This window comes from Bos javanicus, chromosome 15, assembly GCF_032452875.1.
Source record: "Bos javanicus breed banteng chromosome 15, ARS-OSU_banteng_1.0, whole genome shotgun sequence".
In the NCBI taxonomy this organism is placed as follows: Eukaryota; Metazoa; Chordata; class Mammalia; order Artiodactyla; family Bovidae; genus Bos; species Bos javanicus.
Window position 1 is genome coordinate 29,076,967 of NC_083882.1, and position 19,629 is coordinate 29,096,595.

The window sequence follows — 19,629 nt, forward strand, 5'->3', positions numbered from 1 at the left end:
TGAATATTCAGGACTGATCTCCTTTAGGATGGACTGGTTGGATCTCCTTGCAGTCCAAGGGACTGTCAAGAGTCTTCTCCAACACCACAGTTCAAAAGTATCAATTCTTCAGCACTCAGCTTTCTTTATAGTCCAACTCTCAAACCCATACATTACTACTGGAAAAACATTAGCCTTGACTAGACAGACCTTTGTTGGCAAAGTAATGCCTCTGCTTTTTAATATGCTGTCTAAGGTGGTCATAACTTTTCTTCCAAGGAGTAAGTGTCTTTTAATTTCATGGCTGCAGTCACCATCTGCAGTGATTTTGGAGCATTCATGTGACCACATTGCTGATTTCCTAGTCAACTGTTGCCTCCTTCTGTTCAGTTTGAGAGGGAACTGGAGACTGGGTTCTATAAACACAGATGGAAGAAAGCTCTTAAATGGTGACTCTCAATTAAGATGGTACTGTTCTCTAGAGGGTATTTTGGAAATGTGTGTGGTTGTTTGTGTGGGATGCTAGAGGCCTTTAGCCAACCAAATGCTGGCATCTTGCCGTGCAGAGAACAGGTCAGCAAAACAAAAAAATTGTCCTACATATGACTTTCCAATGGCCCAAGGGATGTAGCAGTTGGCAGTAGGCAAAAAAATAATTCACTCTCCCAGCAGGATAAATTTCTCCTTACCATCAGGAGGAGTCAGGGCTGCAGGGAGCAGGGAGAATACATGTAGAAACCGAGGGCTCACAGCCTGAGAAGGCCATGCCAACAAGGGGCTCAGGCTCCCCACTATGTCTTCCCTTAGATTAGCAGAAGTGCTATTAACATCTAAGGCCAGGAGCAGTCTAGAATGAGTAACAAAGAAGGGAGATTATGATGATCAGATGGGGCCCCTAGAACAGCTGTAGTGGGGACCTAACTCTTCTTTCACAAGCTTCTCCAGAAAAAGAGATCAACCAGAATCCTGAAAACATTGATTAAAGAATGGCGTGAAGTTATTATACAGCAAGTGGATAAGCAGGCCGAGGGGTGACCTGCATGGATGCCGCGTGATGCTGCCCACATTCCCGCTTGAGGACCACTTACTCACCCATCTGCTGGGATTGTGTCCTCTGAGAGCTCACAGCAGAGCCCTCTCACAGGCCTTGTTCTCAGCGGAAGCAGCTGCAACACCCGAGTTCACACCTCTCTGGAAATAATTCATACTGAAAACTAGATGATATGCCTATGGCCTCAATTCAGGACTGCTCTAATGGGTCACACTGTTAACAAGTCCAAGCTTGTACCTCTCATTGCATGCATGCTAAGTCACTTCCAACTCTCTGCAACCCTATGGACTGTAGGTTTCTCTGTCCATGGGCTTCTCCAGGCAAGAATATGGATTGGGTTGCCATGCCTTCCTCCAAGGGATCTTCCTGACCCAGGGACTGAACCCACATCTCTTAGGTCTCCTACATTGGCAAGCAGGTTCTTTACCACTAGTGCCACCTCATGTGTGTGTGTGTTAGTTGCTTAGTTGTGTCCAACTCTTTGCGACTCCATGGACTGTAGCTGCCAGGTTCCTCTGTCCATGAAATTCTCCAGGCAAGACTACTGGAGTGGGTTGCCATTTCTTTCTCCAAGGGAACTTCCCGACTCAGGGATTGAACCTGGTTCTCCCGCATTGCAGGCAGATTCTTTACCATCTGAGCCACCACAGAGATACCAGAAAGCCACCTCATGACAGACCAATAAATCGAGAGAGGAGTTATGGAGGCAAGGAATAGCTATTTCATTGGAAAAGCCATAAGACTGAGAAGATGGCAGGTTAGCATCCCAAAGAACCATCTTCCCAAAGGGGAGAATGTAAAGTTCTGGTTCCAGCCAGAGTCAGGAGAGATTGTGTTAATTTCTTCCTTCCTGCAGTCATTCACAGGTGAACCTGGTCAGGATGTTTCCTATGAGCTGAACAAAGGTATTTCATGTTAACTCTCATTACCTGGGAGCCAGGGTTCCCAGCGATGAGCCATTATGTATAATTTAACTTATAGGTAACATTCCTTTAGTGATTAACTCATTATAGAATTGAGGCTCTTCCCTATTACAACACAATCTTAGCCTGGTATCTCCCCTTGGTTTGGCTGAACTCTCATTGTAGTTCCCCTTCTCCCTTGGCCAACCCCACTTCCTTCCCTGACCAGAGCTGTTCCTGTGCTTCCCTCTGTGAGCCACCTGCACACAAATCTCCATCTCAGTTTGTTTCCCAGAGAACCCAAATGATGACAGCTCACATTTAGAGATAAGAAGGTAACCACCAGAAAAACAGTTTACAAAGTTGAAAGTGGTTTTCTCTAGGGAGAGGAATAGGGCCAAGACAAGGTGAGTCAGGAGACGGTTGTATGTACTCTTCTGTGCTCTTCCTTCGTCCGTAACATGCATATATTACTTCCACAATTAATTTTTTCATTTAAAAGTTTTTAAAGAATTTGATGCTGTCATCCTCCTGTTTTAAACTCTTCGATCACTTCCCGTTACCCTTAAAATAATCCTTAAGAATCTTTTGGGATGAATTGGGAGAGTAGCATTGATATATATACACTATTGTATGTAAAATAGATAGCTAGTGGGAAGCTGCTGTAGAGCACAGGGCAGCCTGGCACTCTGTGATGACCTAGAGGGGTGGGATGGGAGGTGGGAGGGAGGCCCCAGAGGGAGGGGATGTATGTATACATATAGCTGATTCACTTAGTTGTACGGCAGAAACTAACACAATATTGTAAGCGATCATCCTCCAGTTAAAAATTTTTTAAAAAAGAATCTTTAACAAGGCTTGCAAATTCCTCTCCATCTGGCCCCTGCCGAGTTTCCAGTTCCATTTCTTACCTTCTGCTACTTGCCTTTCTGAGTTTCCGGTTTCTTGAATGGGTCTCTCTTCCTCATTCCCAGGCCCCAGACATGCTGCTCCCTCTTGTCTGGAATACTTTCCTTGTCCTCCCCCATTCCTGGTTCACTCCAGGCCTCCAGCAGGTTTCAGCTTAGATGCCGCCCTCAGAAGGGAGACCTTCCCTACCCCCAGACTACATTAGGCCTTCCTTCTATCACTCCCACAGCCCCTGTATTTCCTCTTTCTCAGCATCAATCTCCGAAATAATCGGCTTAAGTCCATATTTCCTTTCATCTTCCATGAGGCCTATCTATCTTGTGACTGTTCTATTACTAGCACCCAGCACATACTATAGCCAAGTAGATATCAAATATTTACTAATTCAATGAATATCACCAAAATATTTTTGAGGACCCCAACTCTGTAATCTGTGACAACTTAGATAACCTATCTGAGCCTCAGTTTACTCAAGCATAAAATGAGGATGAAAATCATACCTGTCTTAGAGGGTCATTTTTCGCTTGTGTTGAGGCCACACCCTAACCCTAATGTCTACCTTGTTGTTGTTTAGTTGATAAGTCACATCCGACCCTTGGCGACCCCATGGACTATAGCTGGCCAGGCTCCTCTGTCCATGGGAATTCCCAGGCAAGAATACTAGAATGGGTTGCCAATTCTTTCTTCAAGAGTTCTTTCCGACCCAGGGATGGAACCCACATCTTCTGTATTGGCAAGCAGATTCTTTACCACTAAGCCATCAGGGAAACCCTGATATCTACTCCAGAAGTTTGTTTTTTGTTTGTTTGTGTTTGTTTGCTTTGGGGCCATGCCACTCAGGATGTGGAATCTTAGCTCCTGACCAGGGATCTATCCTGTGCCCCTGAATTGGGAGTACAGAGTCTTAACCACTGGACTGCCAAGGAAGTCCTTAGAGAACTGTTGGTTAAAGCCCTTAGCACAGTGCCTGGCACCGTAACCATTTGATTGATGCATACTCAAAAATTAAGAAAGACCATAACCAATCTCAAAGAAAGGCAATGCCAAAGAATGCTCAAACTACCGCACAATTGCACTCCTCTCACACACTAGTAAAGTAATGCTCAAAATTCTCCAAGCCAGGCTTCAGCAATCTGTGAACCGTGAACTTCCTGATGTTCAAGCTGGTTTTAGAAAAGGCAGAGGAACCAGAGATCAAATTGCCAACATCTCTGGATCATGGAAAAAGCAAGACAGTTCCAGAGAAACATCTATTTCTGCTTTATTGACTATGCCAAAGCCTTTGACTGTGTGGATCACAATAAACTGTGGGAAATCCTGAAAGAGATGGGAATACCAGACCACCTGACCTGCCTCTTGAGAAATTTGTACGCAGGTCAGGAAGCAACAGTTCGAACTGGACATGGAACAACAGACTGGTTCCAAATAGGAAAAGGAGTACGTCAAGGCTGTATATTGTCACCTGCTTATCTAACTTTTATGCAGAGTACATAATGAGAAACGCTGGGCTGGAAGAAACACAAGCTGGAATCAAGATTGCTGGGAGAAATATCAATAACCTCAGATATGCAGATGACACCACCCTTATGGCAGAAAGTGAAGAGGAACTCAAAAGCCTCTTGATGAAAGTGAAAGAGGAGAGTGAAAAAGTTGGCTTAAAGCTCAACATTCAGAAAACGAAGATCATGGCATCCGGTCCCATCACTTCATGGGAAATAGATGGGGAAACAGTGGAAACAGTGTCAGACTTAATTTTTCTGGGCTCCAAAATCACTGCAGATGGTGACTGCAGCCATGAAATTAAAAGACGCTTACTCCTTGGAAGGAAAGTTATGACCAACCTAGATAGCATATTCAAAAGCAGAGACATTACTTTGCCAACAAAGGTCCATCTAGTCAAGGCTATGGTTTTTCCTGTGGTCATGTATGGATGTGAGAGCTGGACTGTGAAGAAGGCTGAGTGCCAAAGAATTGATGCTTTTGAACTGTGGTGTTGGAGAAGACTCTTGAGAGTCCCTTGGACTGCAAGGAGATCCAACCAGTCCATTCTGAAGGAGATCAGCCCTGGGATTTCTTTGGAAGGAATGATGCTAAAGCTGAAACTCCAGTACTTTGGCCACCTCATGCGAAGAGTTGACTCATTGGAAAAGACTCTGATGCTGGGAGGGATTTGGGGGCAAGAGGAGAAGGGGACGACAGAGGATGAGATGGCTGGATGGCATCACTGACTCGATGGACGTGAGTCTGAGTGAACTCCGAGAGTTGGTGCTGGACAGGGAGGCCTGGCGTGCTGCGATTCATGGGGTCGCAAAGAGTCGGACATGACTGAGCGACTGATCTGATCTGATCTGATAACCGTTTATACTCACATCAGCAGATTCTAAGACTGTCACTCTTTACCCTTTCCAATGCCGAATATTACATTTAAAAAATATTTTTGTAAATATTACAGGCAAAAAAAGAATGGCATCTCATGGTTTTAAATCAACATATATTTTCAAACCAACACCTTGGCCCAAGCCACGTATGCCATAAAGAAAGCAACTCTTTGGTGCTCCTCTCTCTTCCTGTCACAGCTTGTGTGGTGAGGAGGGGTATCTGAGAAGGGAGCCCCCAGTGTGCCAAGGCCTGGGCAGCTGAGTTGCAGGTATTTTTTCACAGCACCTCAGGTCTCCCTCATCCAGTGGGAGGACACGGGGCCCAACTCTCCCCAGCCAACCCAGGTGGCTGCCTCCGTCTCAAACGTAGAACCCTTCAGGCCCAGAGGCCCCTTCACACTTCCTGTGTGGAGTTCAGAAACCCGCCTCCCCTCCCAGCCGTAGGTGCCTGCTTCAGAAAATGGTGAGTCTCTCTCTTACAAAGCCCCCTTTTTCATCCCAGCATTGGGAGCAATGGCCCCAGGGTCCTCAACTCCAGCAGGGGTTTTGAAAAAGTCCTCTGGTTTCTTTTTCAGAAGTTGTGAGCCAACTGGCCTCCGCCATCTTAGGTAGAGTGAGCGTCCAGTGAGGGAAGGATGCAGTCGGGGAATCTCTGGCGAGCTCTGGGACTCTGCCTCTTATTAGGTGAGTAGGATGGAATGAAAAGATGGGTGTTTCTCCAGACCATGGAAGGCTCACTGCCTAACCTGGTACTGCCCAGGATATCAAGGAGCCTCATTTTCTAGAAAATGTAAGGAAATGTTTGTGCAGTGTTAGCACAGGGAACGAGGGCTAGGCTAGTGTGTTCCCAGAAGACCTTTCAGAGAACAGCTAAAGGAAAGCAGTTGAGGTGATCATATCTACTGAAAGCAAGGAGATCTTTGTGCCTCCGAGAAAAACCTCGTTCTGTCAGTGAACAGCCCAGCCCTTGTGAACTAACACAAAGGAGGTTAGAGGAGTTAGCCTTCACTGTTTATTGCGAGGAGAATAGATAGTTGATCCCAAACTCTGCACCAACTATACAGCAAGCTTAGTATCTGAGACAATGAAGCACTTCATAATTTCCAGTCCTTTTCAGTTGACCAAGTGCTTTCGATTACTTTAGTCCTGTTGGAAGGAAGGTGGAATATAAATTGATAAGTAACTAAGAGGCTTTCCATAGCTCATATCAGACAAAGATTTTTTTTCTTTTAAGGTTGCTGTAGTAAACAGCACTCAGTAAGAGTGCCAGATACCATGCTACAAAAAAGGTCTTCACCTGTGTTAACTACTTTAATCTTTACCTCCACCTTGGAAGGTAAACGTTATATGTATCCTGTTTCAGTGGTCCCCAGCCTTTTTGGCACCAGGGACCAGTCTCGTAGAAGATGATTTTGCCACGGACTGGGGTGGGGGGTTCATTTCAGTATGTTTCAAGCACACCTCATTTATTGTGCAGTTTGTTTCTAATCTAATGCTGCCACTGATCTGACGAAGGTACCCATCTGTGGCCCAGAGGCTGGGGACCTCCGCCCTATTTTACAGATGTGAAAAACTAGTACTCAAAGAAGTTCAATAGCTTGTTTAAAACCACAGTTAGTAAGTGCTGAAGCTGATCTGGGAACTCAGAACTGCCTACAACCTGCGCTCTTAATGATGGCACGATGTGAGGCCAAATAGCTCATGAGGGTTTTATTTTAGAAATCTAGAAAACACTATCACAGCTGGGGCTTGCATCTCAGAGCTATAGCCATGGCGTCTCCACTTCCTGCTTCATCTTGGGTTTCTCTAGCTTGAGCGTGCACACGAGTCACCGGGGAATCTTGTTAAATTTCAACTTCTGCTTCAGTGGGTCTGGAGTGGGGCTGCCCTTCTGCCTTTATAATGAGCTCTCTGGCTCATTTGTCTCCTACCAGGGAACATGTGGAGTGTCAAGGGGCAGAGTGTGATTCCTCAAGGCATTGGGTTACAGCCCCATAGTATATACTGTGCTCTGCAGAGGGAGAGAGAGGGAATACCAAAGACCCAACCACCCCTAGAGGTTTGGCCTCATGAGAATGTGCCCAGGCTGCTCTGGTTATGGTGAGTGGGAGGGGTGTTTCATCCAATATACAGGCTGTTGATAAAATAGGTACACATGAAACTTGAAGGCGATGTCAGGGAAACTGGTCATTACAGAGAATCCGGATTACTGCTGAGTGCAGGGACTCTGGAGGACCCAGTGGAAATATGATCGGACTCTTCAATGCACAGGCGCTAGCTAATGAGTAATTGGTTTCAAGTATTCTCATCTCTGTCTCAAGTAGAAAACAAATGGAAAAACCGAACTATCAGACTAGCAGGAGTCAGAGACGGAACAAGAATCTCAATCTTTGCACCTAACCCAGAGCTTGTTTTTCTTCCACAGTCAAGAGATTTCTTTTTAAAATGGAGGCTCGGCTGCAAAACTCTCCCGCTATTTCTCCGTCTCCCCAGAAGCACCCCTCAACATTTTCTAACATCTGTTTGTCAAATGCTGTGTGTTCATGTTTAACGCTAGGTGCTTCCTTCTTCTGTCTCATCCCAAACGGACCAGAAACCCCGGGTCAGTACCCAGAAGTCCATATCACTCACTGGGTATAGGCTTAACTGTGATCCAGAAATGGGTGGGAAGGACTGCAGATGCTCAGAAATGGTCAGACTAGACTATAGAACTTTCTCTGCTTGGAATTTCAGTCACTCACAACATTTACTAACTCTTTTCTTCTTATTTATTTTCTAGTTGGTGCTTGGGCACAAGGTGAGTTATGCTTTTTCTTTCCTTGTTATCAAATCAGCCCATCTGTTTTATATTTATGAATGTTTTCACTAGACCTCCTACAGAGACCAATAAAAGGGGTTTCTCTCATCTTCTCCTTTGCCTTTTCGCCATAAGTCTAGGGATAGTTCTAGCCAAGAGGAGGAATACAACAGAGATCATAGGAAATAATGAGTGTTAACTATTCAGAAGAAAAGAATTGAGCCAACTAAAACAATGCCAAGTTTTTGTTTCCTATTTGATGTGAGTTTTTTTGTGGAGGATTTGTGGCTTGAATGCATGCCTAGAGATGCACTAAATAGGCCTCTGGGGCAGCATTTGAGTCCACATTCAGTATTACATGTCCAGGGACTTCCCAGTGGTCTAATGGTTAAGACTCTGCACTTCCAATGTGTGGGGGGCATAGGTTCCATTCCTGGTCAGGGCAATAAGATTCCACATGCTGTGGGGTATGACCAAAAAGTAAAAAAAAAAAAAAAAAAGAAGAAGAATGACACGTCCAAATACTCTGAAAGTGTGTGTGTGTGTGCATGTGTGTTCATGTGTGCACATGCATATGAGTGTGCCTGGCCTGGACTTACCTCCTCAGTCATAGCAGAGAGGCAGGAATATCCCAGTATTGGAAGGCTTTCTCTTCAGTCAGCTCCTCCAAATTGAGTGAACCAATTTTGTGTTAAAAGGCAGGCACTGGGCCAGTCTCCATTACGTAGCCTTAATCTGCCTAAATTGTAGTGTCCTTAGAATCCTTTTTAAAAAATATATCATGGAGAATGTGTTAATGTTACCTTACTGACAGATGGGATATGTTGAGAGCCCTGATAAACTCCAGAAAAACTAATCTCTTCTGCATGCTATTGGTCATTTGGGGTTGGTTTTTGTTTATCGTTTAATTTATGCCCAATACAGATCTTCCTTTTTTGCTAGCTTTATTGGAATACAGTTGACATATAACATGGTATAAGTTTAAGGGGTACAATGTAATAATTTTATGCTTGCCTGCTAAGTCACTTCAGTCATGTCCAACTCTTTGCAACGCTAAGGACTGTAGCCTGCCAGGCTCCTCTATCCATGGGATTCTCCAGGCAAGAATTCTGGAGTGGGTTGCCATTTCCTCCTCAAGGGGATCTTCCTGACCCAGGAACAGAACCCATATCTCTATGTCTTCTGTATTGGCAGGTGGGTTCTTTACCACTAGTGCCAATTGTATTTTTAATTTTATAAATATATTTTTATATTTATGTATCGAATAGACATTATATTCAAAATGATTACTTAGGACCCTTTTTTTATAACTAATTAGCCACCAGGTTTTTTTAATGTAGAATATGAAAGAGTTTTTCCATATGCAGCCATGGAAAATTTAAATGTCCATTGTTTTCTGAAGATTGAGGGAAGAGTCCTAACCCAAGGTGGAAGGGTCTGATCTTATTAGCTGATAGAAGTGTTCCGAATAGTTTCTTTTTCAGATTCAGAAGAAATTGGTAAGAGGATTTTCGCTCTGTACAACTTCCTTTCAAATGTGGATCAAAATGATCATGACATGTCACAGTAATAAATACTAAGAGCCAGAACCATTAGAGAGAAAATATAATTATCTTTCAATAGAATCTGTATGAGATGTGCCTATGTTTGTTGCTAACTGTCAGGTCCGATTACAGCTGAGTGATGTGTATTCCTGAGCATCCATTCAGGAAAGAATATATATGCGGGTGTGGGTTGGAATTTTTGTGTATATCATGAATTCATTGAAGGCCAAAACAACACCTTATTTACTTGGCCAGATACACATGGGCTTCCCAGGTGGCTCAAACGGTAAAGAAACCACCTGCAATGCAGGAGACCTGGTTTTGATCCCTGGGTCAGGAAGATTCCCCTGGAGAAGGGCATGGTAACCCACTCCAGTATTCTTGCCTGGAGAATCCCATGGACAGAGGAGCCCAGTGGGCTACAGTCCATGGGATCACAGAGTCGGACACGACTGAGCCACTAACACTTTACTTTTACTTCTAATACACATGGTAGGTGCTCAATGTGTGTGTGTGTGTGTGTGTGTGTGAACAGGTGCTCAATACCTGTTTTTTAAATGAATAAATGATCATGCATATGACTGCATCACTAATTCCTTCCCCCTCAAGAAGCTGAAGGTCTTTGGAATTCCCTGGAAGTCCAGCAGTTAGAACTTCATACTTTCACTGTTGAGGGCCTGGGTTCAATCCCTGGTCAAGGAACTAAGATCCCACAAGCCACATGGTTCGGCAAAAAAAAAAAAAAAAGAAAGCTGATGGTCTTATTTGAAAGATAAATAATTGATAATGTAGTCTGTTTCCTGCTATGAGTAAAGAGTAAAATAAAATATAAAGAGAAGAGCGGCCAACTCTACAAAGGATATAGTTGGGAAAAGCTCCCCAGGGGAGGTGATTCTTGAGTTGAGTTTTAAAGAGTAACCTTATTTATGAGGAACAATATCTCAGGCAGTGAAGAAGGTTGTGGAGTGTGAAGCTAAGAGTCTAACTCTGAAACTAGAGCATCATAGCCTGGCTCAACTTCTTACTTGCTGAGTGTCTGAATAATTTTCTTAACTTCTCTGTGCCATAGCATTATTACATGTGAAATATAAATAATAATGATACCTAGCTTGTGAAGTTGTTATGAGGATTGATTGATTTACTTAGAATATCATCTGATGGGCGGAAAGCAGTTGGTAGAGTTTAGCTATCATTATACGGGAAATATGCAGACTAAATAATAAGCATTATAGTTTACTAAGTATACATGTTCTAGGTATTGCCCTTAATATTCTACCTGAATTTTGTCACATAATTCTCCTAACATCCTCACTCTACAGATAAGAAAACCAAGACTTAGAAAATAAATATATTGTCCAATCAGAGATATAAATATAAATGCATATTTATCTGATGCTGAAATTCATTTTTTTTTTAAATATTTATTTGGCTACACCAGGCCTTACTTGCAGTTTGTGGGATCTAGTTCCCTGACCAGGGGTCTAACCCAGCCCCCTGCACAGGGAGCACAGAGTCTTAGCCACTGGACCACCAGGAAAGTCCCTGAAACTCATTCTTTTAATCATTATGAACATGTACAAAATTTTTGTGAGCATATGTCCTGTTTCTAAGTATAGACATCTAAGGGAATTTCCTGGTGGTCCAGTGGTTAAGACTCTGTGCTTCCACTGCAGGGACCATGGGTTCGATCCCTGGTTGAGGAACTGAAATCCCACATGCCATGGAGCACAGCCAAATAATAATAATAAAACAAGTGCTTCTAAGCATAGACATCTACGCCCTCGTATGAGATTGTATTGGTCTGCGCTTCACTACTGAATTTATGCCAAAAAGAGTTGTGAGCAATTTCTTTCACATTGCTTTTCCAAACAAACATACCATGCAGAGTGAAACTTCTATTTACTTCTATATTATTTTATGATTTCTAGTTTAATATTTCTAAGAAATATCAATGCTGAAAAATTATTTCCAAGTCAAAATATTACAGATGATCTACTGTCATTATACTCAACTCCCCATTATTAGTAGATAGGTAAACCTGCAGAATGACTTTACATTCCATATGATCTCAGCTGGAGTGCTGACTAAGCAAGTGGGTCAGTACTCTGCTCTGTTCTCCATTAGCAGGACCCCCAGAAGGAAAGAAAGAAAGTAAAAAACATTTTTCTTGAGCATCTGCAATGCACCATCCATTTTCGGTTTCATAATCCATTTAGTTCTCACAAATACCTTGTGAGGTAGATGTTTTATCTGTTTCCCAGATGAAGAAACTGAAGCTCAGAGAAGTTAAATGATTTTCCCTTGGTCACACAGCCTAAAGCAGATCTGGGATTCAAACATAGGGTTTCTGACTCAGTCCAGCGTTCTGTCCCCATAGCACACTGTAGCAAAACACCCCCAACAGAGAGAGCGGTACCTCTGAGCGTCACGCTCTGCTCTTCCAACTGTTATATATTCAGGCTCAAGCATAGCCCAGTGCTGCCTAGGGTCCCAGCCACAGGTCTTCCAGGAAACCAGGGTCTCCCCATCCCTATTTCCTAGGGCAAAATTACCTACTCTGGGGAATTTGGCTGGATCCCCAAATTTTATTAGTGGATTTCAGTTGTCCACACCAATAGTTCCAACATATATAACTAAGAGTTGATTGCACTGAGATATAATTTAAAATACTGTCACTTTTTATTAGAAGAATTATTTCTTTAAAATGTATACAGAACTTCACATAGTTTAAGGGTAATAACATGAAAGTGGCATGGAATAAGAAGAAAGATATTTGATCTCTACTATGAGGGTTTCTGTTAGTTATAAGAAAGAACTTCTGAATAACGAAAAACAGATGAGTATAAGAATCAGTGATTCAAAGAAATGAAGGTCTTCATCTCTGAGAAGGATATGATATCCTTTTCATATCTATCTGGAATATGGCCCTTGCTAATGCAAGAGAATAAGTTTGAAGACGTCTAGAATTTTTCAGCTTTAGGATTCTAAGACTTTTTGAGCTTTACATGCTGATACATTCTCTGTTTGATACACCTGAGTTGTGTCTATGAGCATATCTCTTAGGCCAGGTACATAACTCATCTTCAAGACATGGGGCTCCCAAAAAATTCTCTGGGAATTCTTAGAGACAGTGTCTAACTCCACTCAAAATTTTTTACCCACAATTTAAACTTCAACCAAGGTTATTTTCTTACCATTCTTTCCTTTTTTCATTTTCAGATGCTGATGAACAGAAACGTAAGTTTTTCAGTCTCTTACGCCTGCCCTATCAATGATGCAGATCTGTGGTTGGGAAGAAGCACCTGATTGAGGGAGATTAACCCCAAGAACTGAGGCCCTCCCAACATTTCTAACTCCCCATTTTAGAAACATTACAAATAAGGACTTCTATAGATTTTCTTTATTTTCACCCTCTCCTTCCAAGTCCCCATGTCCATGCCTAAACTCTGAAGTCATCTTCAGGAGGTTCTCTAGGGCCCCTTCTCCTGCGTCTCTCCTCTTTCATATCCTTTAGCCAACAGAGTCGCCTTTTGACAAGAAAATCTGAGATCTAGGATGTCAGATGACTTTCTGCATTTGGTTGCTTCTTTGGCTACTAACTTGCCTTAAATGTTACTGGTTTCTCTTTTTAAATTTCCCTTCTCTTCTCTCCCATTCCCCAGCATATGAAGTCTCCATCTCTGGAAACACTGTTGAGCTGACATGCCCTAGAGAGTTTGAAGGTGAAATACATTGGAAACAAAATGATGAACAAATGAAAGGCTATACTGGGAAACAGCTGTTACTGGAAAACTTTTCAGAAACGGATAACAGTGGTTATTATCAGTGCTACATGTCCGAAGGCAACAAGGAGGCCGCACACACGCTGTACCTGAAAGCAAGAGGTAATACAGGTCTTCAGAGCAAGCTCTACTAGACTCTTCAGGGAGGATATTTTAAAATCGCATTCTCAGGATTTCCCCTTACCCAACTTACAGTTCCCTGGCAACTTTGTGCTTCCCCTGTACTCAATCCAAGACTATCTGGGGCCACACATCATCAGTGTTTTCTGAAATATAGATTAAACATCAATATAGGGCTGATAGGGTAACCTTAGCACTAGATCCAAAACAACTTCCCAAGAGACAGGACTGGGTATCCTGTCTGCATTACATCCTGTCCAGAAAATATGGAACCCCAATATTATCTGATGCTTTATCCAGACATGAATTCTTCAGGATTTGCAAAAAGGACTCAAAGCTACTCTATGAAAATGTCATAAACTAAGGCATAATCATAAACAATAATGACAGCTAACAATCAATGAATGCTTACTAAGTTTCAAGCACTATATCAAACACTTGCCTGGGCATTTCATATAATCCTCTTACCAAGTATATGGGTTCAGTGCTATTTTACTTCCATTTTATATATGAGGAAACAGAAGCTTTGCAGGTTCAACACACATTTCCAAATTCTCACAACTAGTGAGTCATGTAGCTGGGCTTTGAACCCAGGACTGTCTGACTGACTCCAGAGTCTCTACCCATGAACACCACACTTCGTTTGTTGTTATAAAGGTGCTGAAGCAGCCTGGGGGCAGAGGGAGGGGTGTCTGGCCACGGCAGGTACGTGAGTACTAAAGGTCGAGAACGAGCTTCATTTGTTCCTTCCTCATCTCCGGTGTCCTGTGTCTTCCTTTCTGGGGGATTTCTCTTCTTCTCCCCCGACCCCTGCCTCACAGTGTGTCAGAACTGCATGGAGGTGAATCTGATGGAGGTGGCCACAATCATCGTGGTTGACATCTGTGTCACTCTGGGCTTGCTGCTGCTGGTGTATTACTGGAGCAAGAGCCGAAAGGCCAAAGCCTCGCCTATGACGAGAGGAGCGGGTGCTGGCGGTAGGCCTCGGGGTAAGATCACGGAGGAGATGCCCACCAAGGAGGGGATGTCTGGCCTGGACCAGGTCAAGACAGCTTCTCTAGAACAGTCATGGTATGGCCAAGATCTTGACACAGAATGTCCCATCTCAGATTACTCAGAAACCATGGAAGGACCTTGAGCAGAGGTCACAAAATGATAAGAACTGTGTAGGGTCATCAGAGATGGGATGGAAAAAAGGCAAAGAAAAATAGCAGCTGGAGCAGAAAAAACTGAGAAGTAGAGGGGAGTTCGCCATCCTGGATTTGGGTCTCATTTTCACGAGATTGGTGTGTCCTCTTGGAAATGAATCGTTTTCCCTTCCCTCCTTTGCAGGACAAAACAAGGGGAGGCCACCCCCTGTACCCAATCCAGACTATGAGGTAATGAGGGACACAGTGGGGGAGGGGAATTTCTAGGGGAGAAAGGGACAGGTGGGACTGTCCACCTGGCCTGTCAGACACTTCAAGGCCCCTCCTTCAGGGCTCCAGGACAACCCACAATGTGCCCGCCTCTATCATGGTAGAACGCGGTCATCTCAAAGGCTGCAGGGTTCCCACAGCCACAAGCAGTGGGGGTGGCGGTGTCACTCCTCTTTCTCTGGTTTATTCATTAATTAGCTCAGGAGCAGCCATGGGGAATACCATACACCCAACTCAAACACCATAAACTCGTGACTGCCATCCCACCAGCATGTACCTACCAGCTGATCTGGCAAGTAAAGAGTTACTGCCTGACACGGCAGAGAATCACCAGGACTGTTCTAATTGATCGGTGTGTATGCACCACCAATGGTTAAATATTTTGCATGTCACACCTGGAAAAACTCAACAAATATTTACTGAGCACCAGTCAAGCATGTGGCATTTACTTTTGCATGAGTGACTTCACTTAATTCTGACAAAAGCCCTAAGAAGTGGTCCTTTAGTTTCCCATTTTTGAGATGGGAAAACTAAGGTTCACAGGAGGTGACCAGATCAATTCTCTTACCAGTTGAGCCCACCTCCTGCCTCCTAGCCTAGGATCTTCCCATTGCTCTAAAGCTAATTCTGCAGAAGCCCTTCTTTCTCAGGAATGACTTCCTCCCACCCTGCTGACCACCCGCTCTCTATTCCACCTCTAGCCCATCCGGAAAGGCCAGCGGGACCTGTATGCTGGCCTGAATCAGAGAGGCGTCTGACAACTCCTGACACCATCTCCCACTGACCCAGGTCTGCCTCCTCTCCAGGCCTGCCACTCCCTGTTTGTTCCCTGGGCAAATCTTGGACCCCGCAGGAGAACTGTTCCTCTGCCTTGTGGGAAGCTTCCACCCTCAGCCTTGTCCCCACGGCCTCCTTCCTGCCTTCTCTGCTGGCGCCCAGTCCAAGGATATTGCTGCCTTATTATCCTTTGAAACATCACAACTACTCACCCCTTCACACCTGGTTGGCCTTCTTGTCAGGATATTTATTTCCGTTCTTCACCCCACCCTGCCCCCATTTGTTCCTTCCCCAGTGGATATTACTATTCCCCTTGGTTCCCTCTTTCTCTTGCAGAGAAATTGCCCCATCCCTAACTATTCCACCTACCTTTCTCTGTTTCTAGCTCTCTGTTTGGAAACCCTTGGTGGGAATGGACTGGGTAAATGCTGGCAGAGGTCCTGCCCTGTTCACAGACCCCAACCCAGAGCTCGTTCTGTGCCCCCTCCCTCCCTGTCTCCACTGCAGACTCCTAGATGGTCATTTGTAGCTCCATGAATGTGCTAAATTCCTTGTCAGCTGAGAAAGAAAAGAAATAAAGTGTATTTGGCTGAAAGAGTTGCTGTCCCTCTTTTCTGGGAAGCCCTCAGGCTGTCTTGTTTCCTGAACAACACAGGTCCTCCCTACCTTTGACTGTATTCCTAGCTATGACCTCAAATGCAAGTACTACCTGTTTCCACAACTGGAACAGGCCTTACCTGAAGCTCTCTTTGAAAAGGGCATCAGGGAATAAATCAAAGAGGGGCAGGGGGTGGGGGTGGATATAGCGAAAGGGAAGGAGGCAGAGAGGAAAGAAATGAAGATGGAAAAGAAAAAGAAGGGAGGGAGGGAAGGGAAGGAGGGAAGAGAGAAAGAAAGAAAGACAGGGAGAAAAATAATCATTTGACTAATCCCTTTTGGAGAAAAACAGCAAGAATAACAAAGAGTGCCTGATGAATGCTCCGTTCAGAAAACGGGTGAGACAGAAATAAAGGTCTTAAAAGGCAGATGAAGGCAGCGGAAAGAAAAGAGGAGGTGAAGGGGTGTGTGTCAGCGGGTGTTGGGATGTGGGGGAGGGGAATACAGATTTCCACGCTGCCTCGAGAAGGAAGCCCCTCCGAGGAGAGGAGGAGCCGCCCGGGTGCTGGGGGAGGGGAGGGAGGAGGTGGAGGTGCGGCAGAGCAGGGATCTCTGCCTCTGCTGCAAGAAGTAGTGCAAGGCAGCCAGAAGCCGGCTGTGGTCTAGCCGCCCGGATGTGGGCTGCGCTCTGAGTGAGGGTGATGGGAGCAGAGCAGCAGGGCCCATGTGGGAGGGCTTCCTTTTCGACCTCCCAGGGCACATGCTCAGCTTGCAAAGGGCCTTCACAGGAGCACTGAGGCTCTCTCAGCCCAGTTCAAATCAGCCGGCTTTCTGCACTCAGAAAACCCTGCTGACCACAGGACTATTTAAGAGTGTGACCACGACTCAGAAAAGTCCTCTGTGGTTTGCAGACCCCCATATACTGTACACATTCACCCTCGGTCTTGTGGCTGCTGTTTCTGTTTACTGGCCTGCGTTGAAGTTACGTCTGTCCTTGTAAGCAGCACTTAGGCTCAAAAGGAATCTCCATGACGTTGACCGTGACTAGCTGCTGATCAGCAGGCTGGTCCAAGGGTGGTAGTTCTGTCCCAGGTGCATATGATGGTGCCCACCAAGGGAGGTGTGGCTCAGCATAGTGAATGCAATAATAGCGAACATTTAGGAAGCATTTCCTCTGCTCTAGGAGAAGGCAATGGCACCCCACTCCAGTACTCTTGCCTGGAAAATCCCATGGACAGAGGAGCCTGGTAGGCTGCAGTCCATGAGGTCGCAGAGTCGAATAGGACTGAGCAGCTTCACTTTCACTTTTCACTTTCATGCATTGGAGAAGGTAATGGCAACCCACTCCAGTGTTCTTGCCTGGAGAATCCCAGGGGCAGGGGAGCCTGGTGGGCTGCCGTCCATGGGGTCACACAGAGTCAGGCACGACTGAACTGACTTAGCAGCAGCAGCAGCAGAAATTGTGCTTGAGGGCTTCTCTGGTGTCTCAGTGGAAAAGAATCCACCTGCCAATGTGGGAGACTTAGGTTCGATCCCTGGGTCAGGAAGATCCCCTGGAGAAGGAAATGGCAACCCACTCAGGTATTCTTGCCTGGAAAATCCCATGGACAGAAGAGCTTGACAGGCTACAGTCCATGGAGTCACGAAAGAGTTGGGCACGACTTAGTGACGAAACAACAACAACAGAAATCGTGCTTAGCACTCTATAAGAGTTACCTTGTTTCATCCTGTGACAACTGAGAAGATAGATGTTGTCTTTATTTTACAGATGAGGATATGGGGCTCAAAGAGGTGAAGTTACTCACCCAAAGTGCATAGTCAGTCAGGGACAGAGCTGGAATTAGCAACCCAGGCTGTCCAACTCCTATGCTTCCAACAGGTACCCAGTGCTGACTGTGATCATTAGAAACACTTTCCATTTTCCTGACTTAAAAATTCTGTATTGAATTGCTTAGGTATTCCTCCTATGAGCGCTTTTCTAATCATTCATGTGACAGACCAGCACTCTGCTAAGTACTAAAAGGAAACAAATGGATTCTGTTTTTAGGGAGTTTACAATTATGTAAGAGAGGCCAACTATGCAAAAAACAACAGAACAAATGTGAGTTTGCATAGGAGTACTACAGATGGTATTATCAGTGTTCCTAAGAAGTACTGGGAGAATCGAGGTGGTCGGCGAAAGCTCCACAGAGAGGGGGAGACTTGAGCTGGGTCTTGAAGGGAAGGATAGATAGAATCTGAAGACAAAAGAGAAGGTATTCCACCCACTAGGAAGAAATAGAGAACCGAAATAGCCCTTTAGCTAGTAAATAAATTGAATTAAGATTAAAACACTTAAGGATAAATCTGACCAAAAAACGTGTTCACGGGGGCTTCCCTGGTGGCTCAGTGGTAAAGAATCAGCCTGCCAATGCAGGAGACAGGGCTTCGATCCCTGATCCAGGAAGATTCCGTGTGCCTCGGAGCAACAAAGCCCGTCCACCACAACTCTTGAGCCTGTGCTTTAGAGCCCAGGAGCCGCAGCTACAGAGCCCACGTGCTGCAGCTACTGAAGTCTTCACGCCCTACAGCCTGTGCTCCTCAACGAGAGAAGCCACTGCAACTAGAGTAGCCCCTGCTCAACATAACTAGAGAACTAGAGAAAAGCCCCTGCAGCAACAAAGAGCCAGGTCAGCCAAAAAAAATAAAATTATTTTTAAAAAGGAGATCTGCCTTCTAATTTATAAAAAAGATGTGTTCATGGATTGGAAGACTCCATATCACTAGGATATCTGTTCGCACCAAACTGATCAATAAATTTGAACCAATCCTGATCAAATTCTCAGTAGGCATTCTGTAGTAACTGAGAAGCCAATTCATATGGGACTGAAAAGAGAAGAGTTAGACTACTTTCTTTAAAAATTTTATCCCAGCCATTCCACTCTTGAGTACTTATCCAATAGAAATAAGAGTGTATGTCCTTGTATGTATGACCTATATAATGACTTATATATGAATGTTCATAGAAACTTAATTGTTATAGCCAAAACAAAGAACCACTCAAAAGACAATCAAGGGGTGAATGGATAAACAGCTTGTGGTATATCCATTCAATGGAATACTACTAACATTAGAAAGGAATGAGCTATTAATAGATGCAACAAGATGATGAACCTCAAAATAATTGTGCTGAATGTAAGGAGCCAGACCAAAAAGGGGTATATATTATATTATTTCACTTAACATAAAACTCTAGAAAATTGGAAACTGACCTATATGACAGAAAGCTATTCAGTAGTTGCCTGGAGGATAAACGGCTAAGGGAAAATCTGCATGCAAAAGGTCACCAGAAAACTGTCTAGAGTGTTGAGTAGGTTCATACTTACCAAGCATGAT

The 19,629-nt window shown here is 44.4% G+C and overlaps 1 protein-coding gene across 1 annotated transcript; it reads left to right on the forward strand.

The window, feature by feature from the left end:
- Window positions 1-5,581: 5,581 nt before the first annotated feature.
- Window positions 5,582-16,252, forward strand: LOC133261812 (T-cell surface glycoprotein CD3 epsilon chain). The gene is made up of 8 exons (XM_061440482.1): window positions 5,582-5,682; window positions 5,795-5,903; window positions 7,999-8,016; window positions 12,780-12,797; window positions 13,223-13,444; window positions 14,284-14,451; window positions 14,795-14,841; window positions 15,582-16,252. The coding sequence occupies exons 2-8, from the start codon at window positions 5,855-5,857 to the stop codon at window positions 15,636-15,638; spliced, it is 579 nt and encodes a 192-aa protein (XP_061296466.1). The 5' UTR covers window positions 5,582-5,682; window positions 5,795-5,854; the 3' UTR covers window positions 15,639-16,252.
- Window positions 16,253-19,629: the final 3,377 nt, after the last annotated feature.

Excerpts from the sequence above, each read along its gene's own strand:
- LOC133261812 (XM_061440482.1), top strand. The coding sequence starts at position 5,855 with ATGCAGTCGGGGAATCTCTGGCGAGCTCTGGGACTCTGCCTCTTATTA. Across the intron at positions 13,445-14,283 it reads GCTGTACCTGAAAGCAAGAG|TGTGTCAGAACTGCATGGAG; the intron begins GTAATACAGGTC and ends CCTGCCTCACAG. Across the intron at positions 14,842-15,581 it reads TACCCAATCCAGACTATGAG|CCCATCCGGAAAGGCCAGCG; the intron begins GTAATGAGGGAC and ends TTCCACCTCTAG.